We start from the raw sequence: 20,462 nt of genomic DNA on the forward strand, positions 1-20,462 counted from the left end.
AGGATTCCCTCGTTAATTGCCGTGACATCCTGAAAACGCTTCGCGAATCATGCACCTCCAACGATGTTCTTTCCTTTGTTATCGTAGCGGAGACCTTTTTCACAATTTTCGGCGCAGCGATTGTTTGATGAAGATTTGATATTTATTAGATACTTTATTGGATACTTTATTTATTAGATACTTTATATATTTATTACGTAATTTAGAGCATTATGAAGATATTCATTAGATGTTTTGGATATTTATGCTAATTATTCTTCAGACGTTATTTGGTATATTTTTCCGAAGAATTTAAAAATCTGTAGAATTTACACTGTACGAATATGATTAAATACTTTACATCGTATCAGGTCGATAAATAATGTTTAATTAATATAAACATAATGTTGGCGGTACGTTGAATGTAAATAAAAGAATTGATTAGGAAATATATGGACGACAGAGATACAGGAAATTATCGTTAATTACCGCTACCAGCAAAGATTCGTGAATAGTATTACTCGAGCGAATAATATAATTAGACTAATTGGTAAAAATATAACACGTTCTTGCGCTTTTTGTAGCTGAACTGGTATGCACAAAATGAGACAAAAAGTCAAGATGGTGAGAGAAAATTGAAGGTAATGTTAGAAATTACAAATAATCCTTTTCGTAATATCAATATATCTATCCGAATCTAATCTAATAATATCTTCTCCGAATATATTATTTGATGCAATTTAATTATAGTATACACATACAGGCACCCTCTGCCTGTAAAATATGTCATAGGAGGAATAGATTCTATTGATATTTCTAGCGATAAATCTGAACAAAAATAACCAAACGACAGATGTATTTATTTAGCTCTTTCATAATATGATTTGTTTCCCAATAATTCGTATTCCATAATTAATTAAATTTACATTATTTACGCTACGTACAGATAAATATAACGAAATAGAAAACATAATAGGATAATAGGTGATTTTCGTATAAAATCTATTTCCCTACTTTATCGTAGAACGTTGCGATCTATTCGAGTTTTACACACGAGTTACTATAATAGAATCTTTCAAAACTACTTGAATCTTACTTTGCATTCCCTCGTAATATTATATAGATGATGTTATATACCCCATAATATTATATACATATTGGAGAAATAGCTGAGTCGAATCCTATCGTTATACATTTACCTCTTATCATAATCACATACACTGCCGATCGTAAGTATTGGCACACTTATTCGAAAATTCGAACAAATGTTACTTCATTTAATAGGTACGTTACATCATGAAACATATTTAATGCGAATGGAACAACACATCTGTAGTAAAATAACTGGAAAATGGAAGCGATAAAAGGCATGCAATTTGTACTATATATCAGCTGATACCCTGATAACTATAGCCGATAGCGTATATCCGAATTTGCTATACTAAGAGCATACTAAATTCTATTCATATACCATTACTACGAATCGACGAAACCATGCAGATACTCATTCGCGATACTACGCGTCCATCGACCGGGCTTCAGAAATAGATTCTAAAATTCAATCGACGCCGTAGGAACGGCCGCGTAAAACCGTAGATCGGCCCTGCTATCGATACGAGGTTGCAGAGAACCGCGGTCGATCCCGAGCCCGATAAACGCGGGTTTCGTTCGAAACGTGAAACCAGTTCGACGCGAAAGCGTGCAAGAATCGGCCGTGCACGAGCCAGCCCTGACTAACGATCTCCACCGCGGAACGATATCTCGCGACTCACAAGAAAACGAGATCTCCTTCGAGAGACGCGGCATCGGGGCAGTAACCGTTCCGCACCGTCTGATCGTAAAACGCCGGACACATTGTAATCGCAGGCAAATCGGAATATCGCTTCCGGTCGATCGTAAAATCCCTATCTGCTTTTATTTTCTATTCCTTTCGAATCGGCCAGGAAAGCATCCACACGATTCTAGGCATTAGAAATGAGATTTATATGATAGCGCTGTGGTAAAACGGTTGTTAGAATTGATTCTTTTGGCTTTCTTTTCACTTAGAAATGTTACGGAGCAAATTGTATCCTAGTCCTTTTGAACTGTCCACGAAAGGATCGAGTCAGGATTGCAAACATTAGAAATGAGATTTATATAGTGGCGTTGTGGGAAGATGACTGCTAGAACTGATTTTTCCTTCCTTTATTTGTCTTTTTCCTTTATTAGAAATGCAAGAGGGCAAATTGTATCCTAATCCTTTTAAACTGTCCGAGAAAGGATCGAGTCAGGATTCCAAGCATTAGAAATGAGATTTATATAGTGGCGTTGTGGGAGGATGGCTGTTAGAACTGATTTTTCTTTCCTTTATTTGTCGTTTCTCTTTATTAGAAATGCAAGAGGGCAAATTGTATCGTATTCTCGTTGGAGTGTTCACGAAAGGATCGAGACAATTGCAAACGTTAGAATTGAGATTCATGTAGAAATGCTCTGAGAGAATGGTTGTTAGAACTGGTTTTTTTGTCTTATTTTCATCAGAAATAGGAGAGAGGAAATTGTATCCTAGTCCTTTTGGAACGTGCAGGAAACGATCGTGGTGATTTCAAACGTTAGAAATGAGATTTATATAGTGGAGGTCTATGGATGATTGCTAGCGGATGATTGTTAGGCTGCCTTTTTCCTTTTTGTTATTAGCAATGGCAGAGAGGAAATTGTATCGTGTTCTGTTTGGAATGTCCACGAAAGGATCGAGGCAACTGCGAGCATTAGGTTCGAGATTTATGTAGCAGTGTTCTGAGAGAATGCTTGTTAGAACTGATTTTTCTGTTTTCTTTTTTAAATGGGAGAGGGAAAATTGTATCCTATTCCTTTTTCAAGCGAATGATCGAAACGATTGCAAGCATTAGGAATTGGATTTATATAGTTGTGCTGTATAGATGGTTGCTAGTTTACTTCTTCTCTCTTTTATTTATAATATAAGAGGGGAGAAATTGTATCTTATTTCTTTGGGAATATCCAGAAGAAGATCGAAACAGTTCCAGGCATTAGAAATGAGAATTATATAGTAATACGTACTTTATGTGAATGGTTATTAGAAGCGAAGATCTTTGTCTTTTTATTCTTTTTTTTTCATTTGAGATGCAAGAGAGAATTGTAGAATGATAGGCCAATTGTAATGGAACTACCATCCTAAAGTTTTATAATGTTTTCTTACCTTCAATAAAGCTGCAATATTCGATGTAGATTATGAACTTTAAAGTACATATAACCTTCAGCATACTTGTATATTAGCAAGCTTTATCTATGCCACAATTTCAACCATCGTTTTATAAATACAAATTTCTGACACGGTCGCTATTCAATTACAATCTACTCAACTATAATAAATAAAATAGCACATACTTTCAAATAAATAAGACCCACTAAACTCAAATTCTTCGATCGAAGCTTATAATCGCTATGTAAAAGCTATATAATATAAAGGTAAGTATCTTTTTACGATTCTCATCCCCTGAAATCCCTTTAAATTTCCAAAAAAAAAAAAAAAAAAAAAAAATGGTATAAAACACACAAAGTCGTCTAAACAATAAAACGATGTAACCGGAAGAAAAAATGAAATTGGTGTGAAAAGCCAAGCATAAAGGCAGAAGGCAAGACAAGCAAAACACGTACACGCAGATAGATAGGATATTCATAAAAGGGATAGAAGAATGGTTAAAGAAAACGTTGAGAAGAAAGAGGCGGTGAACGGGGTCGTGGTTCGACGAAGAAGAACGAGACGAATCGAGGATGGAAGAGGGATAGGCACGGGTCTCCCTGTCGAGAGCAGAGCCGAAAAGAAAAGGAAGAAGCCGAAGGAAGGACGTAGTGGATCGTGTTGGGGGCCGTACCAGCGATCCTCGGGCATTCCCGATCATTATTCCACAGGCTTGCCACGGGGAGGAGGCCAGCTTGACCTTGGTACGAAGGCATGACTGACCTTGTTGCTGCTACATCCGAGAAACGCTGTGTCCCATCCATCATGCAAATGAGCCGGTAATGAATATCAAACGACGTTCTTGCGGTGAATATTTTTTTCCTCGGCTGGATACATGCCGGGAATACTCGGAATATCCACGCGAGAGCTAACGTGTACTTAACGTTGGATGTTGCATCGGCGAGTAATGGCGAGACGTCGGGCAAATAGATTTTGAAGGAAACAGAGTGTGCAGGATGTGAGCTGGCTACGGACGTACATGACACAGGTTTTAGGGAAGAAGATTTAAAGTAAAAGTCAGCAATGGTAAGGATATCGGAGGATCAGGGTGTTAGACGTGTTTTAGGAGAGTTGTATGTTAGTGAGAGTATGTTCGTGGATATTGAATGCAGAAAAGGCGAAATAGGACCTAAGGATTTATGAGATAATGCGGTTATTTTGAGGATGGATTCTCGTGAAGTCGTGAAGCTGATCCTTTATTCTCACCGGTGTTGTAATATCATGAAAACGAAGGTGCTGTATATGTATAGTGGTACAGGAAAGTATTTGAATACTAATTATAGAAAAGTCTCATAGATGCAGAGGCGGACAGATATTTGTGTGCCACTTTAACAGTAATCTAATTGTAGTAATTGCAACATTTGGTACCATGTTATAATATTGTTATTTATAATCTAATTGTTCTTATTAATTATAACTCTCTTTTTTTAAAATTGTGCTGTTTTTGGTACTGTTTATCCTTTGCACTTTCTTTTCCCTTTCATGGTATATTATGTGTGTTACATACAATTTTTTGAAATTTATTTTATTGGCAAATTTTGTATCTGTGGCGAAGAAGAAGAAAATTATGGTTGAAACTTCATTCGTCAAATAAAACATACATTCAGGCAATTATTCGTAGGTTGAAATTTCCCCGGATTATGAGAATATATCAGGATTTTAGAAACCTTATCGAGTCCCAATTACGTCGTAATATAATTCAATTTCTAGGAAACTTTATCGTAATACGTAATATTACTAAAAGTTTGAAACCTTTAAAAGAGACCATCTCAAAACAACTCGAAATCTCCATCACGAAATCCTTTCAAATGTCTCATCTTTCGATCCATTTTAATCATAAGGTCTCCAAATTTCCAACGCATTCAAACGAATTCTATAAATCCATTTTCATCGAATCCATTCGCCACATAATATCGAAGAAGGTTCGCGTTTCTATACAACTCGATCCGGATTTAAACTCCATTTTCCTCGTGCATATCCTCTCAGAAAGTAAACATATAGGATGTCAAGAAATATACCAGAAAAATATATCGATAATTTTTAGAAATTACTTTAAAAATCATGAATTATTCTATAATCTCGGCTAGTTATTGAAAAAGTATACAGAACTCACCTTGTGCGCCATTCCGGAATCTTCTTCTTTGGTCCTTTTCAGGCTACTCCTCATACTATCGTAGTCTCTGGACGAGTAGCCATAGTTATCGTCTAATACTTCCGCTGGGGGCTTGTAGTCTCGATATCCGGTCGGCGAAGGGGTCATGGTCAAAGGTTGGCCCATAGACCTCGGCGTTAAACCGCTGGAAGCCGCCATGGAGACATCGTCTTCCACCTCGAACACGTCGTCGCTCAGGCTGTCGTCGCCCATCATGATCTGTGGGTGAAACATCGACCGGAAACGTGAACACGCGATGAATTATGGTACCATTGATATAGTTCTTCTTTTTGGAGCGGTTCTTCGGTTTGATTGATAATAAAAATATTGTGGCGATGATACAGAGATATCTGATTTTCAATAACAGATTATTAACAGTTCATCGTAGTAGTAATTTTATTGTATGGTGAAAATTGTGTGGTAGAAAAGGAAATTTGTTATGTAAATTATAGTACTCTCCGAAAGTTAGATTCGAGCTCTGTTCGAGTAAATGTGATTTTTATAGAATATTGCAAATTTGTATGAAAACTACGCTGCATTAACAATAAGCTGATTATAGTAATTGTAACATTTGTTACCATGTTGAAGATGACAATCTATATAATATATCTATATGATTATGACTCTCTTTTTCTATAATTGCGCTGTTTTTCGTACTTTTTATCCTTTGCACTTTCTTTTGCCCTTCATGGTATACTATGTGTATGACATAAAATTTTGCGAAATAAATAAAGAGATTGTTGATATGATGTAGAGATATTTGCTTTTTAATAACAGATGTTTTATCGTAGTATTAATTTTATTCGATGGCAGTAAAAGCAATTCATTGTACAAATATTATAGCGCTCTATGAAAATTCTATTTATCAGTTTTGTTATTTAAATGTGAAAATCTGATGTTTTTCTGCGCTATTGCAAATTAGTAAGCCAATCGTTTCTCATAATTTTTTAACGGCATTGCATATTTATAGTAGGCTTTGAAAGTGAATAAGAATTAGATATAATGAAATGAATATTCATTTCTTCACAGAGTAGATAAAATTGCATTAAAATGCAAAAATAATCGAGTGTGGTACTTGTTGTTAGTACACCGATGATATCCACAAACGAATGTGTTAATTACAAAACGAAGTTGATAATTACCGCGTGTATTATAACGTTGCGAAAGTTAAATTATATCGCATTACAGGGGATTTTTTAACAAATCTATTTCATCGAATCTTGCGTTTCAAATGAACAAAAATCCTCTACTTTTGGACACAAGAGTAGCTTAAATCTACGTTACTCGCGCAATGTCCATTAATCTTGAAATTATTCAAACAATTACTCTAAACTGAATTACAATCGACCAAAAACTTTAATTCATCGAACCAGTAGATACTTTATCGATCCAATATTTTTAAACGAAAAAGAAATCCTCGATGAAATTTATACAATTGTCCGAACAATAATACTAATGATTCGGAAGATAGTTCTTCCGAATGATATAGTATGTCGGTTCTTCGACATACGGTTGAGATTCAGACAATACGAATATTGAAGCAAAAAAAAAATCAAACAGAAAGACCTCAGTGATTGACTGTAACGCTGAAACTGAAAATAACATTCAGGTTGCTGAAGAATGATCATCATTTGAAATTGCACATTTGAAATTTCTCACGTGAGAAACATTTCGCGAAAACTAAAAGACGCTGGCGAGCAGGCGTTAGTTTCCGCGTTATCTGTCCGGTTAACGATGTTTTAACTCAAATCTCACGGCCAACCAGCTATCAGACTGGCAATATCGGCCACCTACACAGATCTCGCCCCAGCCCTCGCCATAGGTATAGTAAATTCACGAGCAATTCACGAGGACGTCGCTTCTCGATGGAAAGACGGACTCCCCGCACCGGTGATCCCGGTCGCTTAATATTTTATTATAATCCGAAGGACGCGGCCAGTGCCGGGGCGGCGTATATGGTGAAGAAACGCTCGTGGTACAGAGAGGGCCACGATAATTCTCAGCAAAACGAGGCACGGCTGTCGCATTATCAAAGCTACCGAGAAAACCAGTTCGCAGAAGCACGCACGCAACCGCGTTGCTGTGTCTGGCCGTTGAAATAACTGTCCTTCGATCGGTCGACATCTCCATCGGTACGCGACGCGGCCTTGCGATCTCTTCAGATGCCAATTAGCGAAACGCCAAGCGATAGTGGTACTCGCTACGATCGCTAATGATGACTGCTGATGAAACCGAAGCTGCGAGAATGAGGTGAAGAAACAAAGTCGACATGTGAATGGAATTCTGCACGATCAATGGATTAACAGATGGACGTGGATTTTTATGCGTTTACGGGAAATTAGAAAGGTCAAATTTACGCAGGACGCGCATGGTATGCCAAAGATAATAAAAAATTAATCCAGGAGCTTCCTGAAATATCTAGTAGGTACATCGATTCTATTTTTTGAATTAATGAAGCACATGAATTTGCATAAAAATCTACAGTCTAGTCCAGTGATTAACGAGACTACGAATCTTTATGCAAGTTCATATTTTTGAGAATGCAGTTTAAAAGGTAGCACCTTGGTGGAAAATTGTTCTACTTGCCAAGTACTATAGAAAACACTAAGCTGAGAGATATTTCAAAGTACTTTTTCATATTATCTGTATTTTGTGCAATTTTGCACTTCCAAAGTTCCTCTAAATGCAGAAAATTATTTATAAATGAACGAGTTTTGGTAAATTGTTGTTTGGAGATTTTGAACGTTTTATATTGTACGTCAATTCGTATAAGATTTTTTAAGCGACAAATTTTTGAACCTTATTTTATCGTTAGTATTTATTAACTGTTATAAACGTTAAATATTAATCTTTCTGTATAGACATTATACAGGCCCTTTTACAGCAGAAACTTTAAAATTCCTCTTTTCCTAGGAAAATGGACATTGAGTCAGTGAATTTCATTATTCATTAGAGAGAATAATTAGGAAGGTACTGCTGAGAAAAGCACAGCTGGGACCATCACTTTATCATATTTTATAACGAATAAAAAATGTTGCATTAATAGCAAGACAAAAATTTACCCAATAATCAATTATCACGACGGAGGAATAAAACTTTCGTTTAATAAACTATCTCGTAGAAATGTATATAATAATTATTTATAAGGTAATCCGCATATTCTATAAAGTGTTTTAAACGTTTTGACTTGAACCGTGGGTATAACATTTTAATTTTCAATGAAACGAAACGAGTAATATGGAAGCTCAAATGGATTAAAACAACTTTAAGGACAAAGCAGACTTTTGAAGATGAAAAATTTCATACCTAAGGATCGAGGAATCGCTTCAAATGTATAAAACTATCATTGTAACGACGAATAGAAAACGATTTAGAAGGAAGAAAAAATTACGCGGATTTCGTAAATAAACGTTAAAGAAATAAGTAGAGGGTGAAAAATGGCGAATGAAGCATTTATATTGAAACATGTTCGAGCTTAGTTTGCTCGTTCGCCGAAGAAACTCGGAAAGAAAGTGAACAACGTCTCTGAAAGATTCATACGCGACTTTCAAGCTCGTTCAGCGCGAAAGAGAGATTACATCGGATTTCTTCGACGCCTCTCCCTGGTAACCAGAACACTTCCATAAATCATACATGACTCTCGTCCTCTGCTATAGAAACGTATCGATTCTACGTTCAGAACATCGTGGTGAACAATAAAACAACACGTGTTTAGTTCCATTTTATAATCATTTGCAACTGTGAATTCGAGATAACATAATTTAATTGTATAATAATATGCAATTAAGAATATTATTATTGGATAAATATTACTGACAAGCTATATAATAATAATAAAATTATTACTAATTTTATTATTTTCAATAACTGTTAGTATATGCTATCATTAATACTAAGCAATACTAAGTAATACTAAGCTATAGATATATAATAGTACGTTCAATGCTCAAAATTGGTCAATTCTATTACAAATTACTATTATTCTCAATAATTATTAAAGCAAAAGAATAATAAAATGAAATTTTACATTAGAATTTTTTATTATTATTACATTCATCAACTTATATATTTCTATTTCTTACATTTTAGTTTCTATGCAACGCTACTATCTTTTACCGTTATAGTTTATTTTATAATCATTAGAACGCTATTATTAACTTCAACCACTCGTTTATACGTGCTACAATTTTATTCGGTTCTTATGCAGCATTATTTCTATATATTATCAAGTATATATTTAACTCGTAGTAATAGTAATATTTAGGAGTTATCATTATTTCTACTCGATACTACAATTTACGCTGTTTTATATTCTGTATGAATACTATATTATCGCTGCTCTTAGTTGCCACTATTACGAGTTCCAATCGAAACTACTGGTTTTACACTAATATCAAACTTCGCACTTGCGTGTTTAAACATTCCGATGCAAAAACGTTCGCATAGTTGCTATCAGTAAACCAGTTTGCTTAGTTATTGGTTATACGAACGTTCGTTAGTCGTCGATAAATCTCAATCGAATAGATATGATCGCACAGAGACGATTTCCCGAGAACTTGCTTACTTTGCGACAAGTTTTTCATTCGTCGTCCGTCGATCTGCTTGCGGAAAATTTAATTTCCGTGGCGTGGTCGAGAAACGAAACCCTGTCGGATACGTGTCTCCACGAATCGTCATTTCTCGACGATACATCTTGTTGTTTCCACAACCGTATTTCGAGATTTTACTTATTAAAACGTCACAGTGAGTGGAACGAGATGGAATGAGAATGAAATAAATCGGTACGGTGTTGGTTAACGCGGTAATTGGTCGAACGAACGTGCAATAAATAATATTGTTTCGATTAAATGGACTCGTTTATTAACCCATGGCTTACGATATCGGAATTATGATTTTAATTCCAGCTTCAACGTTAGCTTCGACGAGTTATCGCTAAATATAAATTACAAGATAGCAGAAACTAGCGCGAGAACTCTAACAAATAGAAAATTACATGTTCTTTACAGGGAATATTTATATCACAACTCTATGATAATCTAATTTTAAGAAAAGGAAACTGTATAACATTGAAAAATTATTTTACTTGCTGTGCCTTAAAATTACTATACCTATCTACTACTATTGATACTAGAAGGATGAAAACCATGAAAATATCCAATTCCTAATTTCTCACAGAAATTCTACTATATATAACAGTGCGAAAAGTTCTCAAAATGCGAGAACCAAAGGTTGTCTTCCTCCTTTTTGTCACTTTGATTTTCTTAACACCTGACTTTTATCCTTCGGTTACTCTATATAGTTCAAAAAAATGTCCAATTAGCCTGGCTGTAACAAATAAAGCAGCATTTGAAACGTGCAAGTTCGTAGCAGAAAGAAATCTTTTAGAAGATTATCGAACAGCATAAAAGCAAGTTTAGAGACAAGATTAAAATTGATTTTAATCAATTCATCGTCCCAAGGAGAGCGGTAGTGATCAATCACGCTGGAGGCTGCAATAATTTAATCCAATCGTGGCGCTTCCGTTCCTAAACGCTTGGCGCGTCACGATCCTACTCGGTTCTCCCTCGAGAATGCTAATTTCTCGCTTTATGCAGCCTACCTAATCGGTAGCTGGCTTCTATCAGGAGCAACATGATAAATTCATGGGGCACGAACGTTGTGAGCCGTGGTTAGGGGTGGGACTACCCCTAAGTCCCGACACGGCTCGACACAGGGCGGTCTGCTGGCCGAAAAGAAATGGAGGGCGAAGCATTACGAACTCGCGTGTTGGTGCATGTATTTCTATGCCAAACCACGTGCTTCTGTTAATGAATTTTTACTAAGTTTGCGGCAAGTAAATAACCGATAGCTGTTCGCATTTTTAAATCGTTATGGCTCGTTTATTCTGTCATACTTCGCTTTTTCTTTCCTTTCTTTTTCTACGTGGCAAAAATTATAAAATTCTTGTTCATAATTCAGTGGATACTTGCTCGGTTCGAGCTAAACGATCGTTAGAATGTAGATAACGACTTCCTGCTTTGATTCTATTGCTTATCTGTAAGATACTTAGTCGAATTAAAATATACATTTTACGCTATGAAATATCATCTATGAATATATGCTGTGTATTATGAAATAAAGTTAGCATTCGCGTCGAATGTTGAAATTACATAATGTCAAAAGTATTGCACGTGCTAATAATCATTTTGCGCAAAATAGACTAGCGTTCAGTGACCTATAGACAGTTACGTCGATATAACAAAATATATGAGATAAAAGTAGTATCTACATGTATAAAAATGTATGAGATGAAAGTATTAGGTCGTCTGAAAAGTTTCTTTCGTTTTATAAAGAAATAACGGATGCATATTTTCAAAATAAAGATCACAACGTTCGACAGATTAGGTTTCATGTTTGTATAAAGATGCGTCGTTGTAAAAGACGTGTCTGTAAAAGAAAGACATTTTTTGGACAATTTAATAGTAGCTACATGTACAAAAATATATGAGATGAAAGTAATGTCTATATATACAGAAGTACATACTACATGTTAGTATTCGGTGATTTTGGTCGATTTATAGTAACAACATGCAAATTTTACCAAATTGTACAAATGAATGGTAAATTAATAACTGAAAGCAACACTTGCTGCCTTTTTATGCAATCAACAAGATATAGATATGTATTGCCTACGTATCAAAAATCACAGAAATAATTTGTTTTAGTGTTTATTATATATAATGGTATATAAATTTACCACTTAAATATCGCTAGTTGTATTAACATCAGGAATCTTTCTAGCTATATAGAATATCCCTCTTAATCTGAACTAAACTGACAAAGTAGTTCTGTAAGGTAGAACAATTACGAACATCAGTTTTATTGTCGCTTACTGACTTCCGAAAATGAATTTAATCGAATTATGATACAGATACTATGTGTTGTACTAGAAGCAAATTATCGCAGTTTGATTTGACAGTAGTTTTCTAATTGAAATATATCTTATCAAAAATAAACAAGTAGCTGAATACTTTTGAATGGTGGTATATCAGATAAAAGTAACATTTATACATACACAAATGTGTAACGTATGCAAAGTATAGTATGCTTCAGAATATTTAGCAACTGAAAGTGATTTTGTATTCAGGTTCCAGCTTCTCCCTTACGTCGGTACAAATATGAATTTGCGTAAACATTCGCAGTCCATTAACTCATTGTACTCTGAAAGATATTTTATTCCAGTTCTGACAAATTTTTGCCGATACCTGCACTGCAGCCATAAATATTACAACGCCTACTCGTTATATCTATTGAACAACTCTAACAAATCTTACTGTATTTGGCATTTTACGCTATAAGACGCGAATAGTATAAATGAAACTACTGATTTACAATAAAATACTTAGAAGATAAAAACAGTGAAAAGCATACAACTTGTATTAAATAGCAATTGACGTCCTAATACTTGTGTACGCCGGTGTATGTCAAAATGTCTCTCGACCTCAACGTCGAAGATTAAAAACGTCGACTCCGTTGATAACACGTTAATAGCCTTATTATTGCAAAAAATGCACATTTGAAATTCCATCCTACTATTTTCAAATCCTCGCTTCATCGTTAATCCCAACGAAAAATAATCTCGAAAACATTTTCCATCGCGATGTCTGCGAGGATGTTGCAATCCTCTTAAGAATCCAAAAAGAAGGAAAAAGGGGACGCAGTTCGTGTCATCGAAAAGCAAAAAGGGGAAAAGGAGCATGTTCCTTCCGTTCGGATGAAACCCTCGTTATCGCGCGGGCTATCCACGATCGAATCGATCGTCTGTTCGATCCAGAGAGGATCGATGGAGGCCTACGTACACGACTGTCGAGCGGAATACTTGCAGCACCGGTTTTCGCGTTGCTCAACGACGGCCCGGTTCCGCGGTGACGATAAACTCGCCCGCGGTAATTGGCTTACGAAATCATCCCGCGGGAAACGGGCTCGCGACACTTTGAAAAATCCTCCAGGGATTTGGTCGTCTCGTGATGGCAAGACATTACGCAGATTGTGTATTACCAAGGTGAATGATGGCTGAGGTGTACTTATAAGGAGCTGTCGAACAGAAACTTTGATCCTTTTGAAGTTTGTTTTTTATAGGAGACGCGTGTCTGGGGATCAAGATAATCCAGGTGGAGTGGTATCTTTATTTTTCTGGCTTTCGTAATTTTTTAAGACAGTTATTTGAAAAGTAACGATCCAAATTTTCGATAATATTAGGTCGCCTGAAAAGTTTCTTTCGTTTTATAAGGAAATAATGAATGCGCATCATTTTCTATTTTATATTATTTTATCGAATTACGTATGATCCATTTTGTTCCATCAAAATAAAGATCACAACGTTCGATAGCATGTTTGTATAAAGATGCATCGTTGTAAAAGACGGGTCTATAAAAGAAAGACACTTTTCGGACAACCTAATATTAATCATACGTATATCGATTATTTTATGTATGGCGGCCTTGTACACATGAGAACCGCACCGCCACGCGCCAGTCGTAATTCGTGTAACTATGTGATTAGCCATGCAACTATAGTCTCTGATTAAACTTATACCGAGCAACGTCTTTCCTATTGTCCATAATTGTCAGGATCCATCATGAGTTTCTAGAATTGATCGAGTAAATAAATATTTCTTTGTCTTTTTGTATATGTACATTAAGTACCGCGTAAAATTGTACTATCTTTATAAATTTACAAGAAATTTGTTTATTAAATCTCGTTAGTTTGAAATTAATGTTACAGGCAGCAGTCAGAATTTTCTTTACTTCTATAGATTTTTTGTGAAATAATGTTGCAAGGCAAAGAAATTCTAAGTTGACATCCTTTCAAATTCTCAGGTTCCGTGAAACAGATATTAATTCCAAGCTTTTAGTTGATAGGAAAAAATGTACGGTATACTCACGTTAAGAGACGCGGAGGCGGGGACGGTGACCATGGGAGGGACGTCACCACTGCCACCCCTCATTTTGCCCCTTTACACGGCCCACCAGATTGTTCAACGACGTCACATCAGATCTCTGTTAAGAGAGAAAGCACCGTTAGTCAGTGAATGGGAGCAGATTTGTAAGCTCGTAATTCGATTCGAGGGAATTCGCAAGGGGCTGAATACTTGATAAACGAATACGCAACATCCCTTGTCGATTATGACATTCGCACAGAGTTTCGCCATTTATGAGGGCAAATTATAGCAATATGGCTTCAGTGTGGAGCGAGGTGACGAAGGGTTGTTTTGCTTACTGAAATAAGCTTTTTTAGGGCGAGGGTTCACTGTTTCAGTCCGTAAAGCATAAAGGGATGAATTTTTCCTTTTATAAGTTTACTTAGACCTTAACTCTTTTAACCAGGTACAGAGGTTAAGGAATATTTTTAACATTAATACAATGTTGAAAATTTCGTATTTTTTTACGTTTCGTATTTTATGTATTACATTTCGAACAATGCGAAAGAAGACAATAGGTTTATTACTTGTTCAAAAATACGCGGAGGTTAAGGAATATCTTCAACATTAATTCGACATTTTACATTTTGAACGGTTCGAGAAAAAAAATAGGCTTAATATATTTCTTTTCTATTTTTGACATCAATTCCACGTTGAATATTTTCTTCTCTACCTTTCGTATTTTACATTTTACGTTTCAAACAGCACAAGAAGAAAATAGGTCTATTATTTTTTCAAAAATACTCTATTATCCGAATAGGTACTTTGTTATTTGAACGTTCTGTTATCCAAACAAAGTGTCCGTTAAGACGGCTATGGCCGGGTCGACTAAATCTGTCGACTAAAATTGATCAAGTAGACTAGTCGATGGTCGACGAAACTAGCCGACCAAATGTTTGCGTTCATACAAAACGGTTCACTAAAATTTCTCATCAATCGACCGTTCAGCCGACCAGTTTGTTTGTAGCCGCCAATTGTACTCCAATGCTTTTTCTTCTTCCTATTATCATGTGTATTATCGTATTATAATCGTATCTTCTTATATTTACCAAAAGAAAAAGCTACGATAGAAGATACAAGATTGTGCTAAAAATTTTTGAAAAAATCACGAATCTTGCGACTGGTTACAATAATATAGTCATCGAGAAATGTGATAAATATCTACAAATGCTAAAGAAATTAACTTTTGTTTATCCATTAATATTATGGCGAATATTATTATGATACTGACATTAGAATCATCAAACTCGTCACATATCATTACATATCATTATTTAGAAAATCACAATTTTATAGATTTATTTATTTTAATTAATATCATTTGAAATATAAATATAAATATATACATTGATTTATATATAGAACATTTGAGTACATATTGCAGGCAGATTCTAGTGTTAAATATATCAGTTTTATTTATAATTTAGGATCTCGAACGAAATAGTAATTTATAACAATCATAATGATATAATGCTCATTGAAATTTATCAGATTTTTGTAAATGTCTTAATCTTCGCAACATTGTAATATTTCTTCGTACACGTAATGTTAAGAAGTACTGTTTGTTTGTTAATGGTATGTGTCTTACAGTGAGCGTAGAATTGATACGAAACGATAAAGACGACAGAAACACTTGTAGAAATTAACGAGATCGTTCGGTAATACATTTACGTGGCAATTTGTAGTCGTCTGGAAGTCACGATTGCGTAAACAGATCGGATTTAGCCCCGAGGGAGCCGAACAATCTTCAACGTGCGCGCCGTCACTTTTGCATAAATGAAACCACGTTAAGCGGATTGAAAAGCGCGGCATCGCGACGCGAGTTTCCCAAACGAAAGTTCGTTAGTTCGAGGAAAATACCAGGACGCGAATCTAGACGAGCAAACATAGTTAAAAATTGCGCGTCGGCTCGCAGAAACATGCTTCGTCAGCGAAAACATGCGATATTTTTACTACCAAGAGCGCGCTGAAACTGACGAAGGTTTAAACGAATTTCTCTGTATTGTAAAAGTGGCAAGAGTATTGAAAAAGTGGCAAAGAACTTCCTTAATTAATTCTTTTCTTACCAAATTATGCAATTGTAATGTTGCTCGCAAAAGGCGTAAAAAATTTCCAAAAGCTTAGAAATACGCTTGTCTGGCCAAATCAAAGTTTTCTTAATCTTTTTTAGCGAAGACCTATCCGTTTCTTAAGTTTCAGCGACAATAAATAAAGTTCCCTTAATTGATTTTTTCATTGCCTAATCATTCGACCGTGTTGCTCGCAAAGATCATAAGATTTTCAATTAAAATTAAAAGCAATTAGTAGAAATACAATTATAACTAAGAGACTTAATGTGTAATTAAAAATTAAAATTGGACTGCAAAATATTCAAAGCAACGTTTGCGAAAAGTTGAAACTTCGCACGCAATGCTAGCATAATGGCACACTAATAATTCATAGAATGAAATTATGTATCTATATCCTTAAGCAGAATGAAGATATATTCCCTGATATTAATTTTCATTAATAAATTAACAAGGAACGTTCGCGAACGATCCGATTTGGATAAAACTTTGTAGGTTTAAAGAACAGCCAAATATAGCAGATACATGTTTTTTTAGCTGCGGAAACTCAAGTTTAAAAGGATAAAATCAGCCTCCAAAGTCCTTTCGTCCCTTTTCTTAGATCCCTCAAGAGGCAACAAAAAAAAGAAAATGTTGTTAACAAAAATTGAATGCTCCCTAATATGTTAAAAGAAAATGCTAGTCAACGAAAAATTAAAAAAAAATGCATAAAAGTGTTGTTCTATCAGCCATTCTCATTCGAAAAAACGACTGTACATAAAATAAAATCGATCGTTACGTCCAAATCGGAGCCGGATCGTTCACGATTTTTTTAGTCTAACGATCCTCGTTATCTCAGTCGAGACAGAAACTTGAAAAATGGATTTACAAGTTTGTAAAACAGACGCGAATTACGAAAATTGTTCATTAAACTAACGACTATTAACATAGTTTAACTTCATTTCATGAAGTTGGTTAACATTGGGTCGGTTTCTTTGGCCGGATGCCTGCGTCACGTTGTCGCCATTATCCCGGGCCAATTTGCACACTCGCGTCTCCCCATCGGTAAATACAATCGTGGGAAAATTATCCAGTTAATTTTTGTAATTGACGTCTCCGTGCAATTACCTTGAAAGGACTAGGTAATATCATTTGTAAAAAGATACCAAACCTGTTTAACTCATAGTATGGAATATGCGCAAGTACTACACGACTCTTCGAATAACTCTTCGCTTAAACTTCAACATTAAACAATGAAGAATAATTCGAAGAAAGAATCGAGAAACTTACATTGTAATTTCTATAGCTTATTTTAAGAAATTAAGCGTTGTTAATTATTCGGAGATTTTTTTTTTGATCTTTATTAACCCTCTCTCCAGGTGAAGGTTATAATAGCAATTTTATTTAATCTATGTACATGTAGCGTAGTTACCTATATATTAACCTCCGCGTGACCCTACTCTCTAACCTTTTGCTTTATGACATTTTCCACAAGTACCTACATAAGTAGTACGTGGGCACTTTAATATTGTGCGAAGTAAAACATTGAGATATTACACGCGATTTATATCCAGCAATCTACGATCTCGTAATTTGGAGATAAAGTCAGCATTAAAATTAAACTTTGATAAAAGTAGAACCCGCCCAACCTTGTCGCGCTCAATTCATAATCCTTATTTTGAGTATTTAGGTCGATATTTACGAGTACGAAGCAAGTACTTCAGTATGATTTATCTAAGAAAGAAAACAATCTGTTAAGGTCAAAAGGAGTAAGTCTTCTAAAAACAATTGGTAAACTGACGAAGTTTTGTGAAAACTAGAGGTATAATCATTAAGGCAAGCAATATTTTGTCAGTTTTGAAAAGTACGAAGGAACGAATTAACAGCTCCAGCAAGAAATAAAAGATCAACTTTGATAACATGGGATTGATAGACAGCACCCTGAATTTTAAAATCGTTTCTCTGTAAAGAATAGATTTAACTTGCGTTCTTCTACTGTAGTCTTCATACGAAACAACGACAGAATATTCCCATCTTTTTCTCTCCCACGAACTCACAGCCAATACATACTCGACACTACAGTGCCCAGTGCCCTGTACACTACCGTCGTATCTACTATCTTCCATCCTCGTCCTCATCACGTTCATAATATCTTCATTCTCATGTTCCATACGTTCCACTCAAAGTTCCAGTCTCTGTCAAACAATCTGCCACCCATATCGACTATCTTTCTCTCAATGATACTCTTCCCTATCCAGTAGCATATAACTCTCTTTTCTTCGTTCCACTAGTCGCTCTTTATATGCTCCATCTCCCTTTATTTCATACTAGACAGTCTCTTTTTTTCTTCAATTCATGTTCTCTGTTTCATTCAAACGCTAGTCGTTCCCTTTCTTTGTCGCTCTAACATGCTACTTATAAGACTATCCTCGTCTAATCGTCTCTCCTTGTTCAGTATATACGTCGCTCCTCCTCCGACAGGCTTGCGTGCACAGTTTTTTCTCCGCTTTCGTCGTTCCCTCACAGTATCGTATATCGCTATCTCTATCTTTCTTCTTCTTGTTTCACATTATATATCTGTCCCTCTTTGGTTCCACGGAACAACTCTGTTCCCCCTATCTCTGTCGTTCTTGACTCGCGTCACGCACATTTTTTTGCAGCCCCGGCGCTCTCCCGCTCCATCTATCTTCTATCTTTATCTGTCCTTTGACGCTTCCACGTACGTTTATCCTTCTCTCGCTCTCCCGCTCCGAATATCTTCTATCTTTATCCGTTCTCTAATGCTTCTGTGTTTGTCCTTTTCTCGCTCTCCCGCTCCGAATATCTTCCATCTTCGTTTCTTGTTCGTTCTATACATATGTCTATCCTTGTCTCACTTTCTGCAATAAGTCTTCCCCTTTTTCTTACGTATTCCCTCTTCGTTCGACGAATCGATTCAGCGATGTTGGTGCTTGTTTAATGGATTCGTTCTCTGTCTGGGTTTGTCTTTGTCGGCTTCACGAGCCAGTGCACACGAGGATAGAGGAGAAACGGGTTCCGTTGGCGGTCTCTGTCGCACGCTCGCTGCCTGGCCCACCCACCGCAATAAGTTCCACCCGCCCACGTTACCTCTCACGCACTTCTGCCGCGCGATCATCCGTTGCGAATTGGAAAGCAGGCGCGTCGCTTATCTCGCTCCGGCATCTCCCTCCGCGCGCAGCGACGGCAGTGCAAGAGAGAAACGCGTCTCTGCTCTCGAGTTTTCGTTTCTTTATAGTTGGGATACAAGGAGGAGGAAGAAGCTAGCGGGCGAGTTTTCATTTTGCGGGAAAATTGGACGACGCGATGCAATCTACGGCGAGCATAGATCGTTAAACGATGTCTAAACTATTAAGGAACGAGTGATAATTTATCATAATTAAACCGCGGAGTTTTACGTGTTTCTGGATAATTTGAAGATAAAAATGTGCAACATACATGTAATGTGACATGTATAGAGTGTAATGTTTGTTATGGTATTTGGTAGAACACATTTCCGTCTAGGCCCGGTTTTTGGAATTGTACTCAGAAAAATATGAACTTGCATGAATATCCGCACTTTAATCGCGATGTTATAAATATAATATATCAATTTCTTCAAATTGCACAGCTTTGTTATGGCTAAATTGCTAAAAATACAGATATCGGTAATGTAAATTGATTGCAAGAAACCGGAAATGAAATGCTACGGCCAAGATGCATAATTACATCGTCATTAGCGCGAAATTTCACAATTTAAACGATTTTTCCACGTTAAAATACAGCATTGCGTTTGATACGTCGTATTCACTTGCGTTCGCCAATTATTCACCGCGTAATTGATAGATCCGTTTATATTACAGGTTGGTCGACAAATTAATTACTAGACACCCATATGAGCGATGAGAAATGTCATTTTCAAATTCATTACAAATGATTAATCCTCATACATTCCCGTATAATATTTCATCCTCTTGAAATACTTTTGGGACTCTAGGAATTTCTAGAAAACGATCTTCTTCTCGATAACATTCCGTTATTACGTATTTAATAACCAGCATATCGATATATATCGTCATCGTATTATCACGTAAC

At 36.0% G+C, this 20,462-nt stretch overlaps 1 protein-coding gene across 2 annotated transcripts in view; it reads right to left on the minus strand.

The window, feature by feature from the left end:
* The window catches only part of LOC117209233 (ras-related protein Rab-37), a 175,375-nt gene that overhangs the window by 121,517 nt on the left and 33,396 nt on the right, over window positions 1–20,462 (minus strand). For both annotated transcript variants that reach the window (XM_033450991.1, XM_033450989.1), the window contains exons 2-3: window positions 14,290–14,404; window positions 5,328–5,585 (exon numbers count right to left, since the gene is read on the minus strand). In XM_033450991.1, the coding sequence (XP_033306882.1) occupies window positions 5,328–5,585; window positions 14,290–14,352 (321 nt within the window). In that variant the 5' untranslated portion in view covers window positions 14,353–14,404. The remainder of the gene's footprint in view (window positions 1–5,327; window positions 5,586–14,289; window positions 14,405–20,462) is intronic.

The sequence above is a fragment of the Bombus bifarius genome, unplaced genomic scaffold (genome assembly GCF_011952205.1).
Source record: "Bombus bifarius isolate JDL3187 unplaced genomic scaffold, Bbif_JDL3187 scf7180000008166, whole genome shotgun sequence".
Taxonomy (NCBI): domain Eukaryota; kingdom Metazoa; phylum Arthropoda; class Insecta; order Hymenoptera; family Apidae; genus Bombus; species Bombus bifarius.